We start from the raw sequence: 25,131 nt of genomic DNA, 5'->3' as shown, positions 1-25,131 counted from the left end.
ATCTGTGAGGCACAGGTACCCGAGGGTGGCTGGGGACAGCTGAGTCACGTCCTGCTGTCACCGGGATCTTGTGTCCCCATCCCTGGAGATGCTGCCAGGCCTCTCCTCTTCCCAGCTTCGAGGGCAGATTAAGCTTTAAAAAAATCCATCAAATATTTCTCAATATGAGCAGGAAAACGTTGGGCACAGCACAGTTGATGCCGATGGCAAATGCAGCTGTTTTTATCAAAACAAATGAAAATTCCCTTCATTCCCGCACGCTGCAATATTTTTTTTAACAAGTGGCTTTTATACAAATTTATTCTCTATTTCCCCTTTTGAGATGCAGTTTAATGTACCAGCCTCCCTCCTTGCCCTAATCACATATTCATGGATTAGAAAGAAACTTCCTAAAACAAAAGCAGCTGCAGCAAGTGCCAGATAAGCTAAAAGCAGCAAGTGGATTGTTCCAGACATGGTTTATAACCTGAAAATCCTATCAGAAAACCCAGCCTGAAGGGTCACTGGGCTTTGGAGATAAACGTGAGGATGAGCAGCAGCACAGACACGCCAAACACTTTAAGTGAAATAGTTTATTTTGTGGAAAAGATCCCCCAATTGGATCATCATAATCTGCAAACTCCTGGCAGCGGATTCGGCATTAAAATGGGAAGATGAAAGTCGTAACAAGGCCTGAGCTTTCATTTAGAAATTTTTGCAGCTAAGCAAATCTATTTCGACTTTTGAGTTATTTTAGAAGCCATTTTAAAAGCTCAACTCTTAGGAGCACTTCAAAATTGTTATTTCAAGTAGAACAAAGTGGTAGAGGGTTTTTTTTCTCTATGTTTTGGGAGCAAGTGGGCTGGATTTGCACAGAAAATTGGGTCAAAAAGGCTTTGTTTCATACAAATTCCAGCTGTAGCTCAATGTGTGGAATGCAGAGGGAGGAGATGCCCAATTTCCAAGCCTTGGTGTCCCTCAGCTTGGCAGGGCCAGCCTGCTCTGGAGAAATTGAGGAAAGGTGACCCCAGCTCCTGCAACATCCCAGCCTGGTAAGAAAGGAATGGGCTCTGCCAGGCAGGGCCTGTCCCCAGCTGTGTCCCTCCCCTCCAGGGCCACACAGCCGGATCAGAAATGGGTTTTGCCCCCTTGGGTAGAAAAAATACCTCTCGCCAGCTCTGTATGAAGCACTTTCTTTGTTTAAAAAACCTGTTCTCAGGCTAAAAACATGTTATCTGTGTTCCTTCTTACACATTTCCTTTAGTGGAGCCACTGCCCTGGTTGATTCACACTGTGCCCCAGCAGTGTTGTGTAAAAAACCCTTTTTTTCCTGCCTTTATCAGACACTTCTCCCACCTGTTAATCTGTTTATCCACCACCGAGCGCTTGAAAGCGCCGCAGCAGCAAACTCTCACCTGAAAAAAAATCAACAAACACGCAAGTTTCAGTTAAATAAACCCCAAAATATTTACCTGGGGTGCAGCAGCTGTGAGGAGAGCAGGACCAACATCTGATGATGCAGCTGGTGGATGGTGGGAGCAGCCCCAGGGATGAAGGGGAATTTGGGAAGTGACTCCAACTTGTGATGCAGCTCCAGGGGTAGGTGATGCTTTTTGAAATCTTCTTTTTGCTTTTGGATAATCCAGGGGGATTCTTTGGGATGTTGTATCCCCAGGGCAGGATTGATGTGGGCTGGTGGAGATGTTGAAAGGCGAGCACACACCATCCCCATGAGTCAGGCACCTTGAAAAAAAAAAGTAATTTCTTGTTCCTTTCTGCCAGAGCACTTCCAGAGCTATAAACCCCACAGTTCCTAAGAACCAGCAGCCATCAATCCCCAAAACTCCTGGGAACTCTCAGGATGGGATCTGCCACGCTGCTGCTTGCACCCCGAAGCTTGCAGAACATTTTCCAGAGTGTGGGCAGGTGGAGGCCCAGCCATCCCCAGCAGCCATGGAGCCAGGTGGTGTAAAATGCTTCATCCCTGTGGAAAATGTTTGCTTGGAAGCACCCAGAGCTCGTTTTGGGTGGCAGCTGAGCTGAGCTGAGCTGGGCACAGCTCCCCCAGCACCGCTTGGTTCCAAGGAAGCTCAGCTCAATTTTGGGACAAAGCTGCTGGAAGACAGAGAATTGATGGAGGGGTGCAGCGGCAAAACAGCTGGAGAACAGCAGAGAAACACCCCAATATATTTAAATGAGGCTGCTGACAGAGGGGAGGTGTCATGGAACTCGTGTGGGCTCCTTGGTGCCTCTGACCTGGGGGTAGAGCGTGACCGCATCCGGCACCGCCGCGCTGCCAGACCCCGCTCTGCACCCAAATCCTGCTGAAACCGCCCCAAATCCTGCTGAAACAGCCCCAAATCCTGCTGAAACGGCCCCAAATCCTGCTGCCTGCAGGGCCCCAGCTGCCCCAAGCCGTGGGGAAGGGAAGGTGGGAAAGCTCTGAGCCCAGGTAAGGCCGCGTTGGGCGCCGCGCTCCAGGCGCGATGGCGCAGGAAGCAGAGGGTGCGACAGCGGGAGCAGAGCTGGGCTGGGAATCCCCCTGGGCACATTTTGGTGCCATCCTGAGCTCCAGTGAGCCAGCTGGGCCTGGCTCAAGTGGGATTAAAATAATTTGGGGCATTCTGGAGCTTTCACTCGTGTTTAGCCGAGCGCAGATGCCTCAGGTTGACCCTCGCTGCCCGGCCGAGGCGCAGCTCCTGCAAGCCTTGATTTCAGCATTTTCTTGAGAAAGGGTTGAAGTCTTGGAGGGGGTGCAGGCTCACAGAAGTTCCCTGAGGCCCCCAGAAAAGCACATTTGGTGCCAGGCTCTCACTGGCTGCTGCCTCAAATCAGATTTTTCGATACCCACCCGATATCGGTGCCTCCATCTCGCTGTACCCACCTCGGCACAGAAGCTGCTGATAGTTGGATTTGGGGCTTATTTTGCAATTTCCTTTCGAACAGCTCATTTTTCAGATCCTTATCTGCTGCTGCAGCAGCGTCTCCTGCCCCACAGTAGGAAATGAGCCTTTCAAGAGTGGCAGCCCTTTGAGAAGGATATTTGGGGACAGATTTATTCAGTAAGGGAGGGGGGAAATTTCTGCAAAAGATGAACTTTCAGCCTGGCAGTCATCAAACTGTTTGCATGAGTGGAATTTTGCAGGAGATTGGTGGTTATCAGGAAAGCTTTTGATGAATTAGGCTCAGAAATGTGTCATAGAGGAAATGATAGAATCTGCTCCACAGGATGGATAATGCCTTTGCTCTATCAATTTATCCATCAGCCTATCAATCAAATTATCATGGCTTCTTTAATCACTGTATCAAAGTCAGCTGAAGATCTCTCCCTATCAGCCATTTATAAATAGCAAGTGTGTAACACTGAGAGAGGATTTAAAGTGGTTTTTTTTGCAAGTGAAAGCTCACAAAAGGAACAGCCCACTGCTAGTTCTACAAAATGAACACCCCAATCTTTTATTATAAACCTCTTGACTGTTATGGCCAGAAGTCCCAGGCCAAGGGGCCCAGCCCAGGCATTGGTGTTTTCTGATTTTCTGCCTTAAACCCTCTTAACCTCAGCAGGATTGGAGCTCTCACAGAATTAAATCCGAGGTGTTTCAGACACTGAGGTGTTGGAGGGCCTCTGATATTTCTGTCTGGACCTTGACTGATGCAAGAGTCTCACACCAGCCCACGACCTTCCTTTGGTTACTTTTTCCATGGATTTTTTTCCTTCGTCTTGTAGTTTTCTTCCTTTTTTTTTTTTTTTTTTTTTTTTTTGTGGATTAAGAAGAGAAAAAGGAAAAAAAAAAGAAGCATGAGAGAGGATTAAAGCAAGAAGAACAAATTTCAATTCTGTTGCAGTGGAGTCCAGACAAGTCTCAGATATGAGCATGTATAAAGCCATTAATTCAGTGATAAGGGACAGCCTGTGGCTCTGTGAGGGTGTGAACCACAGGGATTCTCACAGGGGGAGGGCTGGGATGAAATAAAAACCCTTTATTTCACATCTGCAACATCCAACCACTGCTTCCAAGCGCTGAGCCTGATCTCCAGCTCGTGTGGAGCAGCCTGAGGCTCAATGGGACCATTTCTTTGGTTGCCACCAGGTCCTGCTGCCTGTCTGTGTCCCCCCAGGCCCTGGAGGCGCCTCAGCAGGAGGATGAGCCTCTGTGCATGGTGAGTGCAGCACCCTGGGGCACAGAGCCCTCCACAGCATCCCTGGGACCCCCCAGGCCAGGCTGGACGGGGCTCTGAGCAACCTGGTCTGGCTGAAAATGTCCCTGCTCATGGCAGGGGGTGACCTTCAAAGGTCCCAGTCCATTCCATCATTCCACAGTTCTATAATTCCATCATATCTGCCGTGTCTCTCTCCCCTCCAGCACCACATTCCCCCCCTGGGGGCTTCTGAAAATCCTTCTGGGGACAGGCCCCGAAAACGAGGGGCAAGGAACTAAAATCATTCTTGAAAACCAAGCCTCTCAAACCAAAAAGCAAAACTGAAAGCTACCAACAAACCTGAGCCTAAAATGTGCCTTGAAGCCATGGGGGGATTGAAAGAATTGGGTGATTTCATTGAGACTGAATGATTTTGTCTTGTTCAGCTGGATTCCTGCTGTCACCTCACTTGTCACCTTGATACTCTACCCTCTCCTCTTGCTGGCCCTTTACACCATGCTCAGCAGGAAAATTGGTAATTAACAAATGGCTTTCCCTGGTCATTTCCTGGTTTGGGGTGGGTGTGGGATGGGAAAGGGGCAGGGCAGGGTTGGGCTGGCTGTGGTGACATGGGTGACACGGCTGTACACATCAGTGAGACTTGTACAACCTCGTGTTGCTCCAAAACCATTTTCTTTTATTGCTTTTTTAGTAGGCTGTGCACATCAGTGAGGGTTGTACAACCTTGTGTTGCTTCAAAACCATTTTTGTCACTTTTTTAGATGGATATGAGCCTGCTCCAATCATTGTTTTGGGGTGGGCTGGTTTGAGCTGGGGGTGCTGGGGCAGGGTGGGCACAGCAGGGACATGGTTGTACACATCAGTGAGCGTTGTACAACCTTGTGTTGCTTCAAAACCATTTTCTTTTATTGCTTTTTTAGTAAAGTGCTGGGAAAATAGCTCACAGAGTATTAATTCAGATGAAGCTGCAATTTCTAGCAGGGAATTCTTTCACACCAACTGCTGCTCACATTTGCACAGAGCTCAGCTCTGCTTTGGGTCAAAATCATTCCAAACTTGCAAGAAGAGGCCCTGATGCTGATTTGTCACTGGAGCCTGTCCTGGTGGGAGAGCAGGGCCCTGGATCATCTCAGCAATTGAATTGATGGATATGAGCCTGCTCCAATCATTATTTTGGGGTGGGCTGGTTTGAACTGGGAGTGATGGAGCAGGGTGGGGTGTGCTGGGCACAACAGGCAGCAGGGCTCACTCTCCTCTTGCTCACAGCCCAGCATTCCTGCAGGATGCAGGTGAGCAGCAGCCCTGGGGAGCATCCCAGCCCTCAGCCCACCCCAGCTCCAGCCTCAGCACCGGGAGGGGACACGGCACAGAAACAACCTGGGGCACAGAAACAACCTGGGGCACAGAAACCACCCCCAGCCTATGCAGGTAAGGGGCTCTGCAGCATTGTCCTGGCACAGGGATGGAAGTTTTTGGGTGGCATTTGTGTGATGTCTCTTCCTTATGAGCCCTGGACACCCTGGGGTGGGAGAAGGGCCAAGTAGGAGCTGTCTCTTCTTCCCAGCTGGGCTCTCCCTGCCCTTTTCTCCCAGGGAAGTGAGGCTGGGAGGGATCAAACTGGTGCTTTGTGGATCAGAATTTTCACTTCTGAGCATGTTTGCTTTTTCTCTCTTGATCCTTTTTTCCCTTTAACCCTCTGGCAAGCGCTGGGCTGGTAAATGTTTTGTGTTTTTAAGGGAGCAGTGACACATCTTCAGACACCTCAGAGGACTCAGACAACCCTTCCTGCCCTCAGGTACCACGGGAAAATCATCTGGAGCAGCATCAGGAGGGGCAAATCCATCAAACCACATTGAAATTCCATAGATTAGGGCTCGGGTGGTTGTTGCCCCCTGTCACATGCAGTGTTCTAATGTTCTCCATTCAGAGGGAAGCAGCCCTGGGTGCTTTAGGAAAATTAGGAACCAAAATCTTCTCTCTGAGGGTGGGCAGGCCCCGGCACAGCTGTGGCTGCCCCTGGAGCCCTGGCAGTGCCCAAGCCAGGCTGGATGGGGCTTGGAGCAATCTGGGACAGTGGAAGGTGGAAGGAAGGATGGGATGGGCTTTAAAATCCCTTCCAACCCAGCCCATTCCATGATTCCCTGAACTGGTGCACGGGCTTGAGGGCAAAGGCTCCTGGGTGGGTGCTGGGGCCTGACCTGGGCTTCATTTTGCTCCTGCAGGGCCGTGGCTCAGAGGAAAACATCAATTACACATCCCTGGTGTTCCCAGGCCCCAAGCCACGCTCTGCCCAGGACTACGAGGACGTCAAGTCTGGGATGGATTATGTCAACGTGGACCCAAAGAAGAGGAAAACACATTTCTGGCCCTTCTCCAGCCCCAGGGCATCCAAGGCTGTGGAGTACACCGAGGTGAAGCTGTGACACTGCTGTGGAGCTGTGACATTGCTGTGGAGCTGTGACACTGATGTGGGGCTGTGACACCAGGCTGAAGCTGTGACACTGATGTGGGGCTGTGACACTGCTGTGGAGCTGTGACACTGCTGTGAGGCTGTGACACTGCTGTGGAGCTGTGACACTGCTGTGGGGCTGTGACACTGATGTGGGGCTGTGACACCAGGCTGAAGCTGTGACACCAGGGTGCTGCTGCCCAGAGGTGCCCAGAGCCCCCAGCAGCTGCACAGCTGGCACTGTCCCCTGCCCCTGGGGCACTGCCTGGCACGGGCTGCAGCACTTGTACCACCCCCACCGCAGCTTCCTTGGCTTTTCCTTAAAGGCTCCACTGTTCCTGAGGGCTGCAGGGTGGGGCAGGGGAAGGCTCCTCCCAGCCAGGCTGGAATCAGCTCTCCACTTCTGTGTCATGGCCCCTTTTCCCTCATTTAATGAAAGCAAAAGAAACATTTCCCCCTCGCCACTCAAAATGGGCAGTTCAGGGAGGGAGATGCAGTGATCCTCAAAGCTGCACCGAGCTCCTCTCAGTGATGTTGTTTTGCTCATCAGCCTCATAAAATCCTTTTAAATACAATTTTTCCACTGGCTTTTCCCTCTCCCTGTCTCCCACCTTTTGCTTTCTCTGCTTTGTCCCCCTCCAGGTGCTGGGGTTGGTCTCTCCCCCCTGCTCTTCACTCTGCATTTTGTTACTTCTGAATTTTCCAGAAATAAACTCCCAAAGTGCCTGGGAATGGGAATGGTGCCCCAGAGTGTGCTCTGGGAGGGGGATGGAGGGGCTGCCTCCCCTTCCTCAGGGCTGGAGCTGCCCCAAGTGTGTTTTAAATGGGCTCAGTAATGCTGTGATTTAATGAAAGGTTGTGAGACAATTGATTTGGGATTGATCAGTGGCAGGGGGAGCCAGGCACTCCTCCTTTCATGACCTTGTGGTGCAGATCTGGCCCAGCTTGAAGGGCACGAGAAGGAAAATGTTCCAAAATCCCCAACAATTCCCGGGTAACGTTGGAAAACCCAGGAGAGGTGTGATTATGGGACTGGAGGTGAGGCCAAAACCAGTGAGAGGAAGATTCTGAGAAATCTGATTCAAATGCCTGGCGATTAAAAAGTGAAAATATTGAAGATTTCAAAATATTTTCCTCTTAGTGTTTTATTTTTACAGCTTTAGCCTGTGATAGTGGAAGGAGTAATGCCCGTGGCTCGCAGGGAATTTGGGACCTTCACTGGCACACCTGTACATCACCCTCAGCGGCTTTTGAGCTAATGGACGCTCTTTCCTGCCTCATCCATGATTTATCCCTGCACAAAACAGCTGCTGGGAGCAGGGCAGGGGCCAGGCTGGGACTGCAGGGGAATCGAGTTCCCTGCTCCCCCAGCCCAGGGTGGTTTTGAGCCCCTGATCCTGCAAAATCAGCCAAAAGCAGCAGCAGCAGCAGCAGGGTGAGAGCAGATGTTGAGCACAGGATGGGGGTGGGAGCAGAGCTGATGGGAGAGGGCAGGGGGGAGCAGGATGTGCCCGGCTGAGCTGGAGCAGGGCCAGGGCTGCTGCCAGCAGCTCCTCGGGGGTTCCCGCGCCGCGTTTGGGGCGCTCCAGCGGGCACAGCGTGGGGCAGCACGGCTGTGCCCAGCACCAGGGGATGTGACAGCCCCGTCCCTGGCCCGGAGGAGGCGGCAGGGGGGCACTTCCAGGCCACAGGAGCTCTGCAGCCCCGCGGGGGCACAGCTCTGTCCCCGCTGCCTGCTCGGCTGCGAGAGGAGGCAGCGGCGGCGGCTCTGGAGCCGATGGAGCCGCTTTGCCGCCCGCCCGCCGTGCTCCGGCTGCTCTGCTGGCACCCGGGAACACAAAACTCGGGTACTTTGTGGGTGCAGCATCCCCTGTTCCCGAAGGGTGCAGGATCCCCTGATCCTGAAGGGTGTAGGATCTCTTGATCCCAAAGGATGCAGGATCCCCTGATCCTGAAGGGTGCAGGATGCCTCCCCAGAGTTTGCAGGATCCCCTGATCCCAAAGGATGCAGGATCCCCCTTGATGGTCCTTTTCCCGAAGGGTGCAGCTCCTCCCCGGAGGCTGAAATTCCCTGATCCAAGGTGCAGGATCCCTGATCTCAGAGTTTGCAGGATCCCTCCCCGGAGGTTCGATCCCGAGGATGCAGGTCCCTTCAGGAAACCTTTCCCTAAAAGCTGGGGCATGGCTCGCGTCCCCGGAGGCTTCCCCAAGCACACGCAGCGAGATTTCTGGGTGAAAATCCCATTCTCCCGGAGCCACCAGGGGGGAAGCGCTCTGCAGCCCACAAGCGGGAGTGCATGGCGGTTCCCTTGAGTGTCACACGGGGTCAGGTCCCACTCCCGGGGTTCACCCGGTCCCCGGAGGTACACATTGCGGTGTCCCCCCGGCAGGCGAGCATGTCACACCTGGCGGTTTCTACACACGGCTGGGCGTGCATGCTGCGGTGTCACGCAGCGGCCTGGAGGTGGCGTGTCACGCCACCTGGGGTTCGCACGGCAGCGACGGACATGGCGTGACGCGACGCGTTGTCACTGGCGGTGTACACATCCCGATTTCTGCAAAACGCGGTGTCACCCCGGTGTCACACCTGCGCGTCTGCAGCGTCACACAGCTGGCGGTGTCACACTTGGCGGTGTCACACTTGGCGGTGTCACACACCTGGCGGTGTCACACACCGCGGGTGTCACACACCTGGCGGTGTCACACACCTGGCGGTGTCACACACCTGGCGGTGTCACACTTGTGGTGTCACACACCTGGCGGTGTCACACCTGGCGGTGTCACACCTGGCGGTGTCACACACCCGGCGGTGTCACACACCTGGCGGTCACCTGGCGGTGTCGCAACGCGTGCCACACGCGGTACACACCTGCGGTGACACAGTGAATGGTTTGATCGGGACCGCCAGAGCGTGCCTGACTCTGTCACGGCCTCGTCGCAGGGCGGGTACAGCTCCCTGGCGCTGTCCCCGTGCAGGGGGACCCCGGCCTGGTGGCTGTGGCTCAGGATCGTGGTTTTCCTGCTGCACAGGCTCCCGGTGGAGTTGGGTCTGCGCAGCCCGGCCCGGCGGCGGCCCCAGCAGCCCCGGCAGTCCTGCAGGAGGTGCCCGCTGAAGAACAGGTAGATCCAGGGGTTGCAGCAGCTGCTGAGGCTGGCCAGCAGCATGGTGATGCTGAAAGCCACGTTGGTGGACTCTGGCGAGGCAAGAGAGAGAGATGGGACATCCCCAGGGGCTGGGCAGGGGTGGGGTGGGCAGTGGGAAGGAGCTGGGGGCTCTCCTGGCTCACATTCCTGTCCCACTGGCATTCCTGGGGGATGGAGAGGTGGCAGAGCCAGAACCCTCCATGTTCTGCAGAGCCAGAACCCTCCATGTTCTGCAGTGCCAGAACCCTCCATGTTCTGCAGAGCCAGAACCCTCCATGTTCTGCAGAGCCAGAACCCTCCAGGTTCTGCAGAGCCAGAACCAGAACCCTCCATGTTCTGCAGAGCCAGAACCCTCCATGTTCTGCAGAGCCAGAACCCTCCAGGTTCTGCAGAGCCAGAACCCTCCATGTTCTGCAGAGCCAGAACCCTCCATGTTCTGCAGAGCCAGAACCCTCCAGGTTCTGCAGAGCCAGAACCCTCCATGTTCTGCAGTGCCAGAACCCTCCATGTTCTGCAGTGCAGAACCCTCCATGTTCTGCAGCACATCCTCTGAGAGGTGAAACCCAGCAGCTTCTGGGCTTTCCTTCAGCCTCTCTGCTGCCCAAAGCATCTCCCAGAAGATTTTCAATCTTGGGTGAAGTCCCTTTTTCTAGTAGTAGTACTGCTTCAGTAGTTAGGAAAAAAAATTCAACATATGAACTCAGAAATCCACTTCTGAAACCTCTGAAAATTCCCGGAGGAGAGGAAAGACACACATGGCAAAGATGTCTTTGCACATCCCTATGGATGATGGCCAGGAATCATCAATTCTAAGTGGTTTTTTCTTCTGAAAGGAATGATCTGACTGAAAATTATATTTTATAGATTTACAGGGGAGGAAATCTGTATTGTATTTTATACATTTATAAGGAATTTTAGGAGGGAGGAAATTTTATGCATTACAGAGAAGGAAACCTGTAGCCTTTCCCATGATTTCTATCATGTAAAAATCTGTAAAATCCCTATGATTTTTACCATGTAAAAATCTATAGCCTTCCCCATAATTTTTATCATGTAAAAATCTGTAGCCTTCCCCATGATTTTTTTATAATTATTATATTTTTACATTTTTATATTTAAAAAAAAATCTGTAAAATCCCCATGATTTTTATCATGTAAAAATCTGTAAAATCCCCATGATTTTTATCATGTAAAAACCTGTAGCCTTCCCCATGATTTTTATAATTTTTATATTTTTATATTTTATTTTCATATTTTTGGGGTTTTTTTTTAATCTGTAAAATCCCCATGATTTTTATCATGTAAAAATCTGTAAAATCCCCATCATTTTGATCATGCAAAAACCTGTAGCCTCCCCATTTATTTTCAAATGCCAAGACGACATCCAGCTCTTCTTTGCTAAAAACCCAAGTGCATTCCTGGCACTCCCAGGGCTCTGTGCCCCGCTCCCCTCACCACTCACCATCATCAGGAGCATCCTGGTCCCACACTGACCACATCTGCACGCTGAAGAAGGGCGCCCAGCAGGTGACATAGGCGGCCACGATGACGAAGGTCATCTTCACCGTGCGGATCTTGGCGCGGGAGATGGTGCGCACGCTGCTCACCCTCGAGGGCTGCCCGCCCTTCCCCGCAGGGCTGGCACCACCAGGGGCACCCGCCACGGCTCCCCCCGTGCCAGGGCCGCCGCTCTGCGTCTTGCCCTTGAGGTTCTTGCAGATCTCGTGGCAGATGAGGCTGTAGCAGACGCTGAGGACGCCCACGGGCAGCGCGAAGATGCACAGCGTGGTCCAGGTGATGTAGGCGCGCGCTCCCCACGGGTACCCGAAATCCGCCCAGCAATCCAGCACCCCCGAGCCCGGGCGCACCTCCCGCAGGGAGAAGATGAACACCTGCGGCAGGCTGAGCAGGCAGCTGAGCAGCCAGGTGAGCCCGATCATGGTGTAAGCCTGGCGGCTGGGCTGCTGCAGCGACTGCAGCGGGTGGCACACGGCCAGATAGCGGTCCAGGGTCATCACCATCAGCATGTAGGTGGAGGCGAACATGCTGAGCACCTGCAGGTACTTGACGGCCCTGCAGAGGGGGTCGGGCCCCACGAAGCGGTAGGTGACCTTCCAGAGGAGCTGCGGCAGCACCTGGAACAGCGCCACGCCCAGGTCGCTCAGGCCCAGGTGCAGGATGAAGAGGTGCATGCGGCTCATCTTCCTCCTCAGCCGGTACATGGCCAGCAGCACGCCCAGGTTGCCCACGGTGGCCACGGCCAGGATGGTGCCCAGCACCCCCACCTCAGCCTTGGCCAGCTCCTCGTCCCGGGTGTGCAGCGCCGTCAGGTTGGGGTGCCCTGCCGGGCTCAGCAGCCCCTGGCCGTGCCCAGGTGGGCTCTGCTGGGAGCTGTTCCAGCCCCAGCCGAGCTCCATCCCTCTGGGAGGCTCTGCAGGAGCACAGAGCTCCACGGCTCCTCTCTGATGTCCTGCTGTCCCCTTCCCTGTTTCTCCTGAGCTCCAGCTCCTCTGCCCCTGGGCTGGGTTTTACCCCTGCTGGGTCCCTCCCGGTGTCCCCAGGCTGGGTTTTGTACCCTGGCAGGTCCCTCCCAGTGTCCCCAGGCTGGGTTTATTACCCTGGCAGGTCCCTCCCAGTGTCCCCGTATGTGAACACGGTCCCTGGGATGGGTTTCACACCTGGCAGGTCCCTCCCGATGTCCCCAGGCTGGGTTTTACCCCAGCAGGTCCCCCCGCCGGCTGGAGGGCTGGATGTGCCTCCTCCAGCAGTCCCCAACACCAGGGCAAGTTGTCCCGTGTCCCCTGTCACACTAACCCTGCGTTAGGCAGCTGCAATTCCCTCTCTGCCTGGGCTGAAAATATTCCTGTGGAGCAGAGACGCGCAAGAGCCTCTGGTTCAGCCCTTGGTACTTCTCTTGTCTGTACTGAGAATTCCCAAATCCCTGGCTCAGTCCCTGATAGTTCTCTGCACTGAGAATTCCCAAATTCCTGGTTCAGCCCTTGGTACTTCTCTGCACTGGGAATTCCCAAATCCCTGGTTCAGCCCTTGATATTCCTCTCATTTCCACAAAACCTTCCCAAATCCCTGCTTCTCCCTGCACTGCTCACCCTGAGCATCCCCTGTGCAGTTAAATCCGAGGGGAAAGAGAAATTCTCCTTAAAAGCAGCAAAAAACTCTACAGAGGCTGCATCCCTTCGGCTTTTCATCCCCAGGAGAGCAGCCAGGTGAGCGTGTCCCAACCCTGTCTCTCGGTGTCCCCAGGCTGGGGTTTATATCCCGGCAGGTCCCTCCCCGATGTCCCCGTGTGTGAGCTGTGTCACCGAGCTGGGTTTTGTACCCCAGCAGGTCCCTCCTCCATGTCCCCACGCTGGGTTTAACCCCTGCCAGGACCCTCCCGATGTCCCCAGGTTGGGTTTAACCCCTGCCAGGTCCTTTCCCCATGTCCTCATGTGTGAGCTCTGTCCCCGAGCTGGGTTTTACCCCTGCCAGGTCCCTCCCGATGTCCCCAAGTTGGGTTTAACCCCTGCCAGGTCCCTCCCGATGTCCCCAGGCTGGGTTTAACCCCTGCAGGACCCTCCCGATGTCCCCACGCTGGGTTTAACCCCTGCCAGGTCCCTCCCGATGTCCCCACGCTGGGTTTAACCCCTGCAGGACCCTCCCGATGTCCCCAGGCTGGATTTTACCCCTCCCCGATGTCCCCAGGTTGGGTTTAACCCCTGCCAGGTCCTTTCCCCGTGTCCCCGTGTGTGAGCCCCCGGGGGGGCCTGCACCCTCTGTCCCAGGCTGGATTTTACCCTCCCCGAGTTGGGTTTTACCCCTGCCAGGACCCTCCCGATGTCCCCAGAGCCTGGCGACAAGGCGTCCCCCTCAGCAGGAGCCAGACATCCCCCGGTCAGTGCAGCTGAGCTCAGCCCCGCAGCAAAGTGGCTGCAAACATCATTTATTGTCACCACCCTATAGGAATTTAATTTTTTCCCATTTTTTTCCAAAATCTGGGAAAAAAAATCTAGTTTTTTTCCATTTTTTCCCCCAAAACCTGGAAAAAAAATTCCTTGGAAAAGACAAAGCTGGTGGGAAAAAAGGAGCTGGAGATGTGCCAGGTTCTATGCAAGGCTGGCTGGGAGCTGAGGGAAAGGGGCTGGACAGTGGGATGAGGGCAAATGGAGTAAAAAGGTTGGATTATTTTTTTTTCCAATGGAGAAATGGGGAATTATTTTTTTTTTTCCAGTGGGGAAAATCCAGGTGAGTCTGGAGCTGAAAGACTCTTGGATTTCACCTTCCTGAGAATTTGGGCACCTTCCCTTCTGTCCACACAATTCCACTTCTGTTTGGCAACATCCAGCCTTTGTTTGCCCTGCTGGTTTCTAAATTATGGCAAGAAGTGGTGAAATTCATCTATTTTCAGCCCTTTTTTTTCTTTTCTCTGTGAGGGAAAGATGATCCAAAAATCACCTGGTGTGGGTTTTGTCCCACCTGGTGCGTGCTGGACGCGGCTCTGCCTCTCTGGCTGCTGCTATTCCATGGAAATTCCCTGTACAAAAAGCTGAATAAATTTGCAGATCACCTCTAATAACCCTAAATGAGCTCAGTTTGTGTCTAATTAAAAGACATTCATCCTTATGAGGCCCTGTGGATATAAAGTACCCATCAGAGAGTGCCTGGTGGAGGTGCTGTGCGTGGGAAGGGCTTTGGTGGATAATTTGATTTTCTGTGTTTGTGATCAGCTGTCTGATTTTCAGCAAGATTAATAGAGGGCAGTGTGAAAAAAAAACCCCAACCTTACAAAGCAGTGAAAACTGAGATGAAGGCAGAGATGGAAGAGCAGAGTCTGCAGAGAGAAAGAAACACTGAGAGGGTTTTGAGGGCAAAGTTGTTTTTTTACTGGCAGCATTTTGGTCTGGGAGCAATTCCCTTGCAGTCAGAGCTTTCACTCCAGATTTTCCTGAGTTTAGATACAAGGAGAATTCTTTTCCTTTAGTTACAAGGAGAATTCTTTTCTTCCTTTTCCAAGAGAAAAGGAAATTGAGCTAATTTTTTTGTTGTTTAGAGGAAAATGGAGCTAATTCCCAACTAAACCATCCCCTTGGAACCTGGAAATTCAATTTTCTTTAGAGGGAGAGATACCACCAAAGGAAAGATTTTTTTTTTCTTTTTGAGCAGATGGAATGGAAAATAAACTCATTTCCATTTGTGAGTTTGCTGAACATTTGGAGGCCCCAGCAGCACCTCCTGGGGTTCAGGAACACCAGGGCTGGGATTTCCAGCGTGGAATTCCTGCCTGAGGAATTGCTCCAGCCTGGGCAGCCCAGGTTGGGCTGTGCCCCCTTGGCAGCAGAGGCTGGAGGAGCTGTGGGACGAGGAAAATCCCCGCAGGTTTTGGGCAGGCTCAGGGACCCCAGCACTGCATTTCCAAGCTCCTAAATCTGGTTTATCAGGATAACGGTGTGTCACAATCTTATGTGCTGGAAAAATCTCTCGGCCAGGATTTCTTCTCCTGGGAAGATGAGAAGCCTCAGAGAGAAATGAAACCAATAATTTAATTATCTGATTTGCTTCTCCCGTGTTTTGCTGCTTTGGAATGTGGTCTGGAGATTGTTTACCAACTGGTCATAGTTTGATTGGTTTAATATGAATTGTTTTTAATTAATAACCAATCACAGCCAGCTGTGTCAGACTCTGAGGAGTCAGTCACGAGTTTTTCTTTATCTCCATTATTTTCCATTCCATTATTTTCATTCTTGTTAAACCTTCTGTCTGTATCCTTCTCTTTCTTTAGTATAATTTCAGTATAGCATATAATATAATGTAATATAATGTAATGTAATATAATGTAATGTAATATAATACAATGTAATGTAATGTAATATAATGTAATATAATATAATGTAATGTAATGTAATATAATGTAATATAATGTAATGTAATGTAATATAATGTAATATAATATAATATAATGTAATATAATATAATATAATATCATGTAATATAATATAATGTAATGTAATATATAATATAATATATAAAATAATATATAAAATAATATAAAATAAATAAAATAATATAAAATAATATATAATAATATATTATAAATGGAATAAAATAATGTAAAATGAAAATTAATATAAGATAAAAACAAAATAAATTTAAAATAAAATAAAAAATAGTATAAAATAAAAATATAAAATAAAAAATATATACTATAATAATAAATCAGCCTTCTAAGAACATGAAATCAAATTCTCATCTCTCACCTCATCCTGGGGACCCTCACAAACCCAACACCAGTGCGTTGCACTGCTCATTTTGGCAGCTCTAGGTCCCAGCACAGCAAATGCTGCTCCTGCTGCAGCTGGCACCCCGTGCCCATTGTGGGCAGCACAGGCAGGGGTTTTGTGCTTGCTAAATCACTTGGCACAGCACCTGGGGACTTTGTTTTGTGGGCAGCTTGCTGGTTAAATAAATAAAATGTGCTGGCTCGGGTTTATGTGCTGCTCTGGCCGCCTTCTCGACACAAATATTTCATTTGTGGTGTGTGTGATGCTGTTAAATTTTATAGCTGACAGAACGGAGAAGGCTTGGGCTGTCTTTAGCATTTAATCACTGAGATGTTTTCTGTGGTTCAGGTCAGGAAAAGCCAGATTTGGCCATTTTCTGCTGCTTCAGATGCCATAAAATTAATGGTGTTGCAACTATCCCGGAGTTGTCTCCTTGGAAGGGCTGAGGGCAGTAATGAGGGCTGGGAATTCCTGCTATCTCCTGTTCTATTAAATGCCAATTTCTGTCAAAATGAAGCCATGAATGGGCTCCCCCTCCACCTCCTGAAAAATAAACTCATAAACTGCTGAATCTTCAAAGCCCAACCTGCTCTTGCTGTTGACCTGCCTTTTGTCCTTTTCTTTTTCCCTCTCAAATTTGGACAATTTGGATGCTGAAATCTTGATGTAATCCTGATTTTTGTTTGTGGCTTGCAATGTTTGTGAAGTCAGGAAATCACTTCGTGGTGTCTGCCTGGGGAACAAATTTCATGGACCAGGGAAATGAGAGATTTGAGGGTCTAAAAGGATTCAAACCAGTCCTGGTCCATCCTAAAACCTCAGGAAATGCCCCAAAAATGTTAAATTACCTCTAAATGTTCACCTGGCAATGAAGAAGAGCTTCTAGCATGTAAAGCCAGAAGTGAAACCTTCTCCAGCCTCGCCTTTTCCAGCCTCACTCTGTTCCCTCATTCAGATTTGGGTTTTCTCCACTTAATTAAAACCCCTGCTCCTCATTAATATATTGGAGAGCATAAATAAATCTGCTGAGCACATGGGGAGTGCCCCAGAGCGGGGCCTGCTGGGCAGAAGGAGAATTTTCATGGAAAATCCATGGGAAGCTGTGAAAATTGGCAAGCAGAGCAACAAAAGCTGACAGGGGTTGTGCCAAAAATTGCATTTTAAAGGATGGGGGCCCAAAATGTTGCCTTGAACATCAGCTGAGCTGGAGGGGCTGTGTCCAGGCTGGGGGTTTAAAACATCCCTCCCTACATCCTGATGTTTGGGACAGTCCTGGCCACCCAAATCCCCCAAATCTCCCAAAATCATCCCCAAAATCAGAGATGAAACCCCACAGGGGCCAGTCCTGGCCCATTCAAACCAGTCCTGGCCCATTCAAACCCCCCCCCCCCCCCCCCCCCCCCCTCCCCCCACCCCTCCCCCCCCACACTCCCCCCCACACCCCCCCCCACACAACACACCCCCCACAAGGGCCAGTCCTGGTCCGTTTTAAAACCTCAAGAAATGAGTGATTGAAAACATCCCTCCCTACATCCTGATGTTTGGGACAGTCCTGGCCACCCAAATCCCCCAAATCTCCCCAAATCATCCCCAAAATCAGAGATGAAACCCCACAAAGGCCAGTCCTGGTGCATTCAAACCAGTCCTGGTCCATTCTAAACCCTCAGGAAATTAGGAATTTAAAACATCCCTCATACTGAATTTTGGGACAGCCTTGGCCACCCAAACACCCCCAAAATCTCCCCAGAATCTCCCCAAAATCACAGGTGAAACCCCACAAAGGCCAGTCCTGGCCCATTCTAAACCCCCAGGAAATGGGGAATTTAAATCATCCCTCCCCTCATACTGAATTTTAGGACAGCCTTGGCCACGCAAACACCCCAAAATCTCCCCAAATCACCCCCAAAATCACAGGTGAAACCCCACAAAGGCCAGTCCTGGTCCATTCTAAAACTTCAGGAAATGGGGAATTTAAAACATCCCTCCCCTCATCCTGAATTTTGGGGCAGCCCTGGCCACCCAAATCTCCCCAAATCATCCCCAAAATCTGAGGTGAAACCCCACAGGGGCCAGTCCTGGCCCCTTCAAACCAGTCCTGGCCCCTTCAAACCAGTCCTGGTGCATTCTAAAACCTAAGGAAATGGGGAATTTAAAACATCCCTCATCCTGAATTTTGGGACAGCCTTGGCCACCCAAACACCCCCAAAATCTCCCCAGATCACCCCCAAAATCACAGGTGAAACCCCACAAAGGCCAGTCCTGGCGCATTCTAAAACTTCAGGAAATGGGGAATTTAAAACATTCCTCATCCTGATGTTTGGGACAGCCTTGGCCACTGAAACTCCCAAAATCTCCCCAAATCATCCCCAAAATCAGAGGTGAAACCCACAGAGGCCAGTCCTGGGCTCTTCAAACCAGTCCTGGCCCATTCTAAAACCTCAGGAAATTAGGAATTTAAAACATCCCTCATCCTGAATTTTGGGACAGCCTTGGCCACTCAAACACCCCAAATCTCCCCAGATCACCCCCAAAATCACAGGTGAAACCCCACAGACCCCACAGCAGTGGGGTTTGGAGCCTTCTGTGCCTGGTACGGTCTGTGATGATCCAGAAAATGCTCCCAGGCTGGTAAAGAGAGCATCAGGATCTTCTTGTTGAATAAAACAAATCCAATCCCAGGCTGTTCTTGCAGCTGATAATACATAGAACTCAATAATAATAATAATAATAATAATAATAATAATAATAATAATAATAATAATAATAATAATAATAATAACAATAATAATAACAATAATAATAATAACAACAACAACAACAACAACAACAACTACTACTACTACTACTACTACTACTACTACTACTCCATCAGAGTTCACCTTTTCCTTCCTGTTTTGTTGGACATTTTCATTTTGACCCACACGAGTGGAAACCTGCCTAAAGAGAGGCAACTGCCAGAGGTAAAATTGAAGCTACAGGAGCTCAAGATAGCAAATTACTTGTTTATCATCCTTAAGCTCTCCCTGTTGGTTTCCTTGCGTAGCCAGGGATGTTTAAAGACTTTGGTGGCTGCGAAATGCTTCAATTTCCTCCCCTGCTCCCTCATGTCCTTCTGCTGTTACCGTCATTAGCATTTAAAAACCACACACGGCTTTACAACCTTAAAATCAATAATGAAAAAAAAGAGAGAGAGAGAGAGAGCAACAACCAAAATTACATTTCAAGGCTGGAAATAAATGGCTTTTTTTTTCCTGAATTCCCACCCAGGTGCAGTGGCCAGGCTGGAAAAGCTGGAACCTGGAAATTGCAGGTAAATACGAAGGGAAAGAGAAATTCTCCTTAAAAGCAGCAGAAACCTGCAAATCCCTTTGGCTTTTCATCCCCAGGAGAGCAGCCAGGTGAGCATGTCCCAGCCCTCACTGTATATTTTTATACCTGGCAGGTGTAAAAATATGCAGTGAAAATCTGATTTGTACACGAGATGTTCATTTTTAGTGAAAATTTGATTTGTACATGAGATTTTCAGTGAAAATCTGATTTGTGCACGAGATGTTCATTTTCAGTGAAAATCTGATTTGTGCATGAGATTTTCAGTGAAAATCTGATTTGTACACGAGATGTTCAGTTTCAGTGAAAATCTGATTTATACATCAGATTTGTCTTTCTGAACAAGCTGTGGGGCTGCTGGTAGATACAACCAGCACTGGAAGATAAAAGAAACAATGGGAAGGATTCCACTGATTGATGAATGGGAAAAGAGATTTGATTTTACAAATAAACTTTAGGTTTGCTGATAAATGAAATTGGACATTGAAAGATGAAAGAAACAACGGGGGGAAAAAAACCTTAAATTCCATAAGAATTAAAAATGAAAAGGGAGGGTTGTACATTAGAGGGGAAAATTTGGTATCAGGTGTTTTGGGAAGTCTGAACCTTTCAGGTACCTCAGAAATTGGGAAAGAGAGAAGGGAAATGTGGGAAATTGGGATAAAAAGGAGGTTGCATCTTCCAAAAACCTGAGACCCCAGAGGATGCCCCATGGCCTCTGCCTTTAATGGAATAAAGCCAAAGGACTCCTCTCTCCTTTTTGGACACAAACCTCTGGTGTTTGTGGATTGATTCTCCTGACACCACGACTCCAGATCTGCGCTGCCTCCCCTTCCCCTCCTTCCCTGATGGGAATTCCGTGGTTATTCCGACCCCATCGCCCTGCAGGCAGCAGAGGCATCAATCAGGGCTGGGAGAGGAGAGGAGCAGGGGATTGGGGATGGGGAATGGGGGGGAATGGGGATTGGGATAATGAACGGTGGGGAAATGGGGTTTGGGGATGGGAACAGTGAGGAAATGGGGATTGGGGATGGTGAATGGTGGGAAATGGGGATTGGTGACTCCTCTGCAGGAATCTGGGCTCACCCTGCCAGGCAAAGTTCAAGGCTCAGTGATGTGGGGCTCTTCTTGCCTCTTTGAGGCTCCAGCCCAGAGAAAACACAGCCAAACTGGAGAACCCCAAACTGGTGACCCCTCCCCAAAACCCCTCCCCTGCCCCCCCCAGCTGCTGTGCCAAGGTTTTGTTCGGAAATGGGCACCAGGAGTTAAACTCCAAATTATTGGATCGAAATTAAGGGCTCCAGGGGTTAAAATCCAAATTATTGGATCCAAATTAAGGGCACCAGGACTTAAAATCCAAATTATTGGATCCAATTAAGGGCTCCAGGGAGCCTTTCCCTGCTCCCATCCACCCCCCTGCCTGTCCCTGGGGAGAACAGAGGAGTTAATCCTCAATCTGCTCCCATCTGGGCTGCCTGGCCAGGGCAGTTAATGCTCCTTAATCCCCTGCCTGGCTGAGGTGTCTGAGCAGAAGGTGACAAAGTACAGAGGTGGCACAGAGAGTCCTGTGGGAGGGGCTGGGCCAGCTGGGGACAGGGACAGGAACGTGTGGGAGCAGCTCTGGGGAAAGAAAATGGGTTAGGAACATGTGGGACCAGGCCTGGGGAAAAGAAAGGGACAGGAACCTGTGGGGTTAAGGGGAGGAATTGTGTGGGACCAGCCATAGGGAAAGGAAAAGGGTTAGGAACGTGAGGGACCAGCTCTGGGGAAAGAAAAAGGGTTTGGAGCATGTGGGATCAGCCCCGGGGAAGGAAAGGGGTCAGGAAGCTGTGGGGTCAAGGGCAGGAATCTGTGGGACCAGCCCTGGGGAAAGAAAATGGGCTAGGAATGTGTGGGAGCAGCTCTGGGGAAAGAAAAGGGGTCAGGAACCTGTGGGAGCAGCTCTGGAGAAAGGGAAGAAAGGGAAAGGGTTTGGAGCATGTGGGACCAGCCCTGGGGAAGGAAAGGGGTCAGGAAGCTGTGGGGTCAAGGGCAGGAACGTGTGGGAGCAGCTCTGGGTAAGGGGTTAGGGACATATGGGATCAGTCACAGGGAAAGGGAGGGGTTAGGAACCTGTGGGGTCAATTCTGGCGAAAGGGAAGGGATCGGAACGTGCGGGCAGATCATAGACAGAGAGGATTCTTTTAGCCAGAGGCTGGATCAGGCTGTGGCAGCCGGTTTTGTGCCTCCGAAAAAATCGTTTAACACCGCCAGACAATGGCTTTGTCTGTGCTCGGCGTTAATTGCCGAGCATCTCTCGGAGCGATTTCCATGTTTCACAGCACATCTGAGAGGCAGCGGGATGTGTTTAGCACTGCTGCGAGATGGAATTGTGGCCCTGTGTGGCAGGAAAATGGCATTTTGGAGCCTGCACGGGTCTGTCACCTGTCGCTCAGCTGGGCTCACAGATCCCTGGGCTCCTCTGGTCACATATGGGGAACCTCGGGCTCAGCCCCGAGCCTGGGACAGCTCCTGGAGCTGCTGCCCTTCCTCACAGACAATTCCCAGACAATTCCCATCCATCCAGGGCATCAACTCCCATCCATCCAGGGCATCAAATCCCATCCATCCATCCATCCATCCATCCATCCATCCATCCATCCATCCATCCATCCATCCAGGGCATCAAATCCCATCCATCCAGGGCATCAAATCCCACCCATCCAGGGCATCAATTCCCACCCCAGGGTTTAATGAAGCTCTGTTGTTGTCACACCGAGGTGAGGGGCAGATTTACAGCTCAGTGTTGGATTAAGATGAGATGTGAAAATCGCTGCTAAACCCCAGGGAGGCTCCAGCAGCCCCGGTGTCCCCAACGCCAGGGACTGTGATTGTTGGCCTCGATGGGGACACTCAAAAATAATTAAATTAATTCTTAAATTCTCAAAAGCTAATTGGGCCAGGATTATCCCAGGAGGAAACCAGAGATGCTGGGGACAAGGGATCGTTCCCTGGAGTGACCTGTGCTGGGGGATGAGGCAGATGCTGTTTTCCCTCCTGGAAACAGGGATCCAGGCTGGGGGCTCCTCTTGGGAACCTCGGCCTCCAGACACCCTTGCCAGATGTGTCAGCCACAGCTGGAGGTGCAGAGCAGTTCTTTGGGGGGAATTAAAAGGAATTATTTGCCTTTTTAAAAAAGGAATTACATAATAATTATAATGTAAGATATATAATTTTTATATATTATAATATATAATTTATATATTATAATATACAATACGCAATATACAATATACAATATAATATATACAATATAATATATAATATATACTATATACTATATACTATATACTATATACTATATACTATATACTATATAATATATAATATATAATATATAATATATATTATATAATATATTATATTATAGATGTTATATAATATTATATCTTATAATATATGACAAAGTATAATTATTATAATTATAGAACTATATAATAAGTTATCATTATTATATAATAATTTTTATTTCATTTATAATAATTATAGAATGATTTTTAAATTATTAAAGGAATTAAAGCTCGCCCAGAGCAGCTGTGGCTGCCCCACCCCTGGAAGTGCCCAAGGCCAGGCTGGACAATCTGGGACAGTGGAAGGTGTCCCTGCCCTTGGCAGGGGGAGGAACTGGATGGGCTTTAAGGTCCCTTCCGACCCAAACCATCCTGGAATTCTGTGATTTTATAATGCTGGGGGTTTTCTGCTGAAATCTGTTGAAATCTGACCTAATCTGTGTGTAATTTTGCAAACGTGCATTTATCCAAGAGCTGGAGCAGCCCCTCTGCCTCTATCAGGAGCCAGCGCAGCCTTCTGCTCCTCCAGGGATGATTCCGCCGCTCCTGAGCCATTCCCTGCAGGGAGCCGCCGCTTCTCTTCCCGCCCACCCCACTTCAAAAGCCGCATCCAGAATATCAGAGCACCAGCATTTGCTTGGGAAGTCAAAGCTCCCCAGAGCCCCTCAGCAACCCCATCCAGTGTTAAACATCCCAACTTTTGACAACCAATATCCACCGTCCTGCCCCCAAACTAATTAATTTTCTGCATGATTGAGTTGAACACCATCGTTTAGCTCTGTCTGCTGGCAGAGGCTTTGAAGTGCAAACCTATTATGCAGGGAACAAGCTGGGAGCTGGTTAATAACTCCCAGCAAAGTGCGCGCTGCTGGGAGCCTGTGTTAGGCTCCGTGTAGGATTTTATTGTTGTTTTGTCTTGGACTTCAGCTTGGAGAGGAGGGGAGCAGAAGAGAGAGGGAGAGAGCAGCAATGGCACTGCTGGGAAATGTTTAAAGCTCCCTAAGTGTTAATGAACAGGAGCTGACTCTGCTGCTGCCTCTGAAAATCTCCTCCTTGCCCTCATTTGCCTGGTTTTGCCTCATTTCAGGGAGGGAATCAGAGGAATTCAGCTCAGTTCTGCCCTATGGGGCTGGCTGGAGTGCAGCCCATGAGGTCCTGAGGTCTCAGAGTGGTGCAGATTCAAATCCTGTTAAATTCTGAGTGCTGCTTTGGGGTGCTCCATCCCTGGTGCTCGTGATTGTCTCTGCCAAAGGTCCTTCCCCTGGGTGACCCCTCAGGAGCTGTTCCTTCTTTTTTTTTACAGAGCCAGGTAGGAAAGGAGCTCTTTAATTGCATTTAAATGGCCTTTCATTACTTTTTATCCCCTTCTGTAGGAAAACAGGCCTGCGAGCATCCACTGAGCTCCAGCACAAGTGCCAAGACCAAAGCCTTGCCAATGGGAATCCAAATTTCAGAGACTGGGTTCTCCAGGGCTTGTCTCAGTTTGGCAAGTGATGGACAGACAATGGCAGTTTTAGAGTATTTTAAATCTGTTTTGGTGAAGGATTTTCAACCACAAAGTTCAAACACAGCTGCAAAAAGCTTTGTTAAACTCGATGAAAATACCAACCAGAAAAGTTCAGCAAAGGATTTGAACGAAAATTTCTGGTGCTCTGCCGATTATTTTCCTCCTGATTTTCTAGTGAATGACCTCAGAAGGGCTCGAGCTGCAATTCAGGGAGAAAGGGAGGATGGAAATCCCAAACTGCCCTGACTGATGGGAGCAGCATCCCAGGCTGGCGCAGAGATTTGTGCAGAAATCCAACTGGAATGTGGGACGCGGCCCTGCTTGTACCACACCTCGTGGGAAAAAATACGAAACCCCCTAAAACCAAACAAAACCCGCCGGAAGGGAAGGGAAACAAAGGAAAAAGAAATAAAAAAGGAAAATCGAAGGCGGCTCCGAGGAGGCTGCGGTGCCCAGCACGGCCGGGAGGGGGCGCTGCGGGCCCGGCTGCGCTGGGCTGGGGACGGGGGACATGGGGGGACACGGAGGGGACAGGGAGAATTGGGGGGCACGAGGGAAAATCGAGGGACACGGGGACAGCTGGGAGGGACATGGGGACGATTGGGGGACACGGGGAGAACTGGGGGACACGGGGACAGCTCTGTAACCTGCTTCACTTTGGGGTTTTTTATTGAGTGAGCCATTCACAGCCTTTCGGGGGACACGGAGAACTGGGGGACACGGGGACAACTGGGGGACACAGGGACAATTGGGGACACAGGGAGAATTGGGAGGGACAGGGCAGCTGGGAGGGACATGGGGAGAATTTGGGGCACAGGGACAACTGGGGGACACAGGGAGAATTGGGGGGGACAGGGATAACTGGGGACACGGGGACAGCTGGGTGGGACATGGGGAGAATTGGGGGGCACGGGGAGAATGGGGGGGACAGGGACAGTTGGGGACATGGGGCAGAATTGG

At 50.3% G+C, this 25,131-nt stretch overlaps 2 protein-coding genes across 2 annotated transcripts; one reads left to right on the top strand and one right to left on the bottom strand.

The window, feature by feature from the left end:
• The first annotated feature begins 4,123 nt into the window (after positions 1–4,123).
• Positions 4,124–6,563, top strand: RHEX (regulator of hemoglobinization and erythroid cell expansion). The gene is made up of 5 exons (XM_030965996.1): positions 4,124–4,140; positions 4,566–4,654; positions 5,407–5,568; positions 5,877–5,935; positions 6,363–6,563. Exons 1-5 carry the CDS (start codon positions 4,124–4,126, stop codon positions 6,561–6,563), a joined length of 528 nt encoding a protein of 175 aa, XP_030821856.1.
• Positions 6,564–9,035: 2,472 nt separating this feature from the next.
• On the bottom strand, positions 9,036–12,150 carry AVPR1B (arginine vasopressin receptor 1B). The gene is made up of 3 exons (XM_030965548.1): positions 11,196–12,150; positions 9,459–9,783; positions 9,036–9,144 (listed from the first exon to the last, which is right to left on the bottom strand). The coding sequence occupies exons 1-3, from the start codon at positions 12,148–12,150 to the stop codon at positions 9,036–9,038; spliced, it is 1,389 nt and encodes a 462-aa protein (XP_030821408.1).
• Between the last annotated feature and the right edge of the window lie 12,981 nt (positions 12,151–25,131).

This window comes from Camarhynchus parvulus, chromosome 26, assembly GCF_901933205.1.
Source record: "Camarhynchus parvulus chromosome 26, STF_HiC, whole genome shotgun sequence".
Lineage (NCBI taxonomy): Eukaryota > Metazoa > Chordata > Aves > Passeriformes > Thraupidae > Camarhynchus > Camarhynchus parvulus.
This window is presented reverse-complemented; position numbering and strand designations above follow the sequence as displayed.